The 6,000-nt window shown below is 44.8% G+C and overlaps 1 protein-coding gene across 1 annotated transcript in view; it reads right to left on the bottom strand.

Annotated features, from left to right (window-relative positions):
• Positions 1-3,157: 3,157 nt before the first annotated feature.
• LOC123760677 (polycystin family receptor for egg jelly) overlaps positions 3,158-6,000 on the bottom strand; it is a 467,012-nt gene continuing 464,169 nt past the window's right edge. Inside the window, 1 exon segment of the mRNA XM_069328534.1 lies at positions 3,158-4,506. Within this exon segment, the coding sequence (XP_069184635.1) occupies positions 4,497-4,506 (10 nt within the window). The 3' untranslated portion in view covers positions 3,158-4,496.

The raw sequence follows: 6,000 nt of genomic DNA, 5'->3' as shown, positions 1-6,000 counted from the left end.
CTGATCAAGCAGGTGGGGCGGCCAACCACAGGGAAACAGCAAAATCACTCAAGTACAGACGACTGGAAGGTCAATACCTCTTTGTTCCCATAGCGTCTGAGACGCGTGGCCCCTGGGGCAAGAGTGCCTTAGGATTTCTCAAGGAATTGGGTTCCAGGCTCATTGCCGTCACCAGAGACCCAAGGGCTTCCAGTTTTTTGTTTCAGCGTCTCAGTGTAGCGATCCAGAGGGGAAATGCTTGCTGCGTCCTCGGTTCCTGTCCGGAAGAAGAGGAGCTTCAAGAGATCCATTACCTTTAGGCATTTGTCTTGTATGTTTTGTACCCTTTAAATACACAATAAAGCAAAAAAAAAAAAGGAAGGGGGTGGTAGGAGAAAAGCACACAGAAACGCCTTAAATGCTATGCCCAAGATTACCATCCGAGTGCCGGCGGGGAAGTGGTTCAAATAGCTTCGGCTATCACTTCCTTTTGTCCGGTCGTGATGGTCAAGCGGATTAAGGCGTCCCTGTACATACCAGTTGCGTTGCTCCTGGCAGTATGGGTTCGAGTCACTTCTGGGGTGTGAGTTTTCAGTTATATATATTATATATATATATATATAATATATATATATATATATATATATATATATATATATATATATATATATATATATATATATTAATATATATATATATATATATATATATATATATTATATATATATATAATATATATATATATATATATATTTTTTTATTAAATTTTTTGTGGAGACTTATAACAACCCACTGTGCAGTGGACTGAGTAAGAACACTGGGATATCAGGATTTTTAGAGACTTATAGCCAGTGGATTTTGATTATTTTAAGAGACATGTCCGTTGACATAGAGACATGTCCGTGGACATGTCTCCATGTTCACGGAAATGAAGATTTATTTAAAAAAAAAACAATATTTTTGTTTTCTTTAGATTTTAAGGACCCAGATATGGTGTGGTGGGCTCTTGCCACAGCTGTGGAGTGGAACACTAGGACCCTGAGAGGCAATGTTCCTCTATTTGAATATTTTTGTTTGACAATTTTTTTTACTTAATTTCTTTTGTTTATTTTAATGTTTCGATTTTATGTGATGGGTTGATTTTGATTCCAGGAGGAATACCTTGATAGCTGAGGACTATCCCATAATTTTGCTACTTGTAAATTGATAGGTATGGAAGTTTTACAGTTGATTTTTCCTATATCAGGACAGGTATAGGATGTTTTGTCTTCCAGGTAGTTGGAAGGGTATAGGGCTGCATCCAAGTTGTCCACCTGTTTTATTGTTGTGTTGTTTTGTTATGTGTTATGTATTTCATACATGTTGAGGCACACCTTTTGGGTTGCTATTTTTTGTGTTTGGAAATATTATGAAATTAGTTAGGCTAGATAATTTAATTTGTTTTGAGGCATTGGGTCACTATATTGTTGGGTTAAATATATTTTTTTATTTATTTTTTTGGAGTTAATGATTATAGTGAGGCAGGATAAGAAATTTGTGCTTTAAAGAGATCAACACTCAAATTTCTTAATTCCAAAGAGAAGGAGTTGAACAGATATGTGCTCAGATCATGGCTTCTCCCCTCTCCCCTTTCTCCCCGCTCCCATTGCCTTCATAGTCTTACCTTCCCTTGTTCACCCCTCTCCTTATTTCCTTCCCCCTTCCCTCCCATTTGTCACGGTCTGGCCCTCTCCAGTCATAAACTACTCGAGTCAAATTTTCCTTTAGGCCAGTGTCCCCGCCTTCCCCAAACCCTCCTCCCAATCCTATTCCCCTAATTCCTCTCTCCAATCGTCACCCCAGTCTCCCTTAAAATCTTTCCAAACTGTTCCCCTCTCTGCCTTGTCTTCTATCTATAGCCAGTGACGAATTTGAGGAGCAGTAAACTCAGTGCCAATAAACCATGTTCTCAAATTTCTTCTATGAGTGGGAGACGAAGCTTGAAACGGCTTAGTTCCAGTTTTCGTGAGAAGACCGCCCATGGGCTGATGTCAGGCTTTTCATTGGCCAAGGGCAGGAGCTTTTGTTTCATTGGTTAGTGGTGCCAGGGTATTAGGCCTGGGGGCTCAAGTGATTGGACTGAAGTCTCAAGAGGAGGAGTCCCCCAGGGTAGGACCAGGCACCATTGTCCAAGCCTCCAGGCTTGGACAATGGTGCCTTGGTTTGAATTGATAGGCTCCTAGCTGGTGCCAAGCTTATGAGGAAAGCAATAGGCCTCCCTGGGGTAGTCAAAAGAAATTATAGTCAGTGTGTCTGGTGTGGAACTTGGCTACAGGTCCAACAACCTGGAGGACAGCCACTCAACACCCGTGGCCGGTACTGCAGTTAAGGTATTGTGAACTTGAAAATCCGTGTCATTCAGTAGTCTCAGACCATTTGCCTCTTAGGGATGTTTAATTAGAGTAAGGTATATTTCTTAATTTTGCAATAAATATACATGTCTTTTAAATAAAGTGAATATTGGATTAGTAGTATTTAGTTTACCCACTTTTATTAATAATGTGTTCTTTTTATATGTGGTATTCATGTGCTGTATTTGAAGTACCTATATTCTCAATAAGTAAATTAAAAGATTGATATAATTATTCCCCAAGCATTATCTGCCAAGGTTCCTATGCCCTTGAGTTCATGATTATTGATTTCTGTCCTTCCTGGGAGATCAGTAATAGATGCATTCAGAGGTCAGGGAGGTGGTTAAGTTTTTTATTCATTATAATTAAATTCAATAATCCCTTCATCTGTTGCTCCCCCTTCATTTAATATTTCAGATCTAATATTAGCTGGTAGGTCAGTGAGGGGTCACAGTGCAAGCGTTGTTAAGCTGGGGTATTGAGTGAGAGAAGGGGGAATAGTTGGGCGGATTATTACAATAAGTTAAGCACAGGTATGCTGTACTATGATCATTATACCAACCAAAAATATAAAGTAGATAAAAAAACATGAAAACAGTTCAATATATTTATACCAATTATAAGTAACTCATCATTACAATGAAAAACTAATATTTGTGATTATATATGTTTACTAATTGAAATAGAAATATCTGCATTTATATATATATATATATATTATATATATATATATATATATATATATATATATATATATATATATATTATATATATATATATATGTATAGATCTATGATGCTGATCACATTAATGCTGAAAAACCACAATGAAAGGCGAGTATGTAATTACTTATATACAACCGTGAAGATTATTGACATCTTGCAGCCTCCTATAATGACATTGTTAATATAGCTGATAATGCTGGGCCACACTGGCAGGTGATTGGTCAGGACTGTCCGAGTTGGACCTCACTGGCTCTCAGGAGTGATCAGCACTTGCCAGAGATGGTGGTAACACAATTAACACAACTCATTAACTCACACTAAAACATTGGATTCTCACACCCCGTCCAGCTAAACTAACTGTACCTATAGCAACTGTGGACAACGTTCAAAACAAACCATTGTACCGAAAAAAACACGTATTATTATTAGTATTAGCAGACAATGGGCCTATGAAAATCAACAAGAGCCTAACCATAACAAGAACTTAACATTTTTTTGGCCTAGAGATAAAACTGTAGCCAAATTTGCACAACTTTATGCATAAATGAATATGTTCTAAATTGGACTTAATGATGGATGGTGGAATCTTGTCTTCTTTCCTCGGCCCTTTTCCAAATCAATAGAACCAAACATTATATTTTAAGTGCAAAAGTTCACATTGAGTGCAATCTTAGCAGGGTGGCTATAAGAGGTACGGTTAATGAGGACGGATGGTGGTCGTCAAAAAGTTTGGATGCACTCCAGTCAACCCATCACCATATAATATTATCTCTAAGGTGATCACCAATGACATATGATGAGGAGTGGTCCCAAGTGTTGCAGGGGGACCACCATGGTGGTGGAGGCAGTAGTGGTCCCAAGTGTTGCAGGGGGACCACCATGGTGGTGGAGGCAGTAGTGGTCCCAAGTGTTGCAGGGGGACCACCATGGTGCTGGAGGCAGTAGTGGTCCCAAGTGTTGCAGGGGGACCACCATGGTGCTGGAGGCAGTAGTGGTCCCAAGTGTTACAGGGGGACCACCATGGTGCTGGAGGCAGTAGTGGTCCCAAGTGTTGCAGGGGGACCACCATGGTGGTGGAGGCAGTAGTGGTCCCAAGTGTTGCAGGGGGACCACCATGGTGGTGGAGGCAGTAGTGGTCCCAAGTGTTGCAGGGGGACCACCATGGTGCTGGAGGCAGTAGTGGTCCCAAGTGTTGCAGGGGGACCACCATGGTGCTGGAGGCAGTAGTGGTCCCAAGTGTTGCAGGGGGACTACCATGGTGCTGGAGGCAGTAGTGGTCCCAAGTGTTGCAGGGGGACCACCATGGTGCTGGAGGCAGTAGTGGTCCCAAGTGTTGCAGGGGGACCACCATGGTGCTGGGGGCAGTAGGGAACTAAGACTCTACCTCTAAAGCAGCAACGATTCACATGTCCCTGAAATTTAGAGGAGTATTTTAATTATTTTTTGAGAGTACCTTGTGTACAGTCCCTGGTGTACAGACCCTGGTGTACAGACCCTGGTGTACAGACCCTGGTGTACAGACCCTGGTGTACAGCCCCTGGTGTACAGACCCTGGTGTACAGACCCTGGTGTACAGTCCCTGGTGTACAGTCCCTGTTGTACAGTCCCTGGTGTACAGTCCCTGGTGTACAGCCCCTGGTGTACAGCCCCTGGTGTACAGTCCCTGGTGTACAGTCTCTGGTGTACAGTCCCTGTTGTACAGACCCTGGTGAACAGTCCCTGGTGTACAGCCCCTGGTGTACAGGCCCTGGTGTACAGTCCCTGGTCTACAATCACTGGTGTACAGCCCCTGGTGTACAGCCCCTGGTGTACAATCACTGGTGTACAGCCCCTGGTGTACAGTCCCTGGTGTACAGGCCCTGGTGTACAGTCCCTAGTGTACAGCCCCTGGTGTACAGTCCCTGGTGTACAGCCCTTGGTGTACAGCCCCTAGGTGGTGTACAGCCCCTGGTGTACAGCCCCTGGTGTACAGTCCCTGGTGTACAGACCCTGGTGTACAGTCCCTGGTGTACAGCCCCTGGTGTACAGTCCCAGGTGTACAGCCCCTGGTGTACAGACCCAGGTGTACAGTCCCTGGTGTACAGCCCCTGGTGTACAGCCCCTGATGTACAGTCCCTGGTGTACAGCCCCTGGTGTACAGACCCTGGTGTACAGCCCCTGGTGTACAGGCCCAGGTGTACAGCCCCTGATGTACAGACCCTGGTGTACAGTCCCTGGTGTACAGCCCCTGATGTACAGTCCCTGGTGTACAATCACTGGTGTACTGCCCCTGGTGTACAGTCCCTGGTGTACAATCACTGGTGTACAGCCCCTGGTGTACAGTCCCTGGTGTACAGCCCCTAGTGTACAGCCCCTGATGTACAGTCCCTGGTGTACAGCCCCTGGTGTACAGACCCTGGTGTACAGCCCCTGGTGTACAGGCCCTGGTGTACAGCCCCTGATGTACAGACCCTGGTGTACAGTCCCTGGTGTACAATCACTTGGGTACAGCCCCTGATGTACAGTCCCTGGTGTACAATCACTGGTGTACAGACCCTGGTGTACAGTCCCTGGTGTACAATCACTGGTGTACAGCCCCTGGTGTACAGCCCCTGGTGTACAGTCCCAGGTGTACAGTCCCTGGTATACAGCCCCTGATGTACAGACCCTGGTGTACAGTCCCTGGTGTACAATCACTGGTGTACAGCCCATGATGTACAGTCCCTGGTGTACAATCACTGGTGTACAGCCCCTGGTGTACAGTCCCTGGTGTACAGGCCCTGGTGTACAGCCCCTGGTGTACAGTCCCTGGTGTACAGACCCTGGTGTACAGCCCCTGGTGTACAGGCCCTGGTGTACAGACCCTGGTGTACAGTCCCTTGTGTACAGTCCCTGGTGTACAGTCCCTGGTATACAGCCCCTGGTGT

Source organism: Procambarus clarkii, chromosome 21 (genome assembly GCF_040958095.1).
Source record: "Procambarus clarkii isolate CNS0578487 chromosome 21, FALCON_Pclarkii_2.0, whole genome shotgun sequence".
In the NCBI taxonomy this organism is placed as follows: domain Eukaryota; kingdom Metazoa; phylum Arthropoda; class Malacostraca; order Decapoda; family Cambaridae; genus Procambarus; species Procambarus clarkii.
Note: the sequence above shows the minus strand (reverse complement) of the source record. Positions and strands in the feature narration are given on the sequence as shown.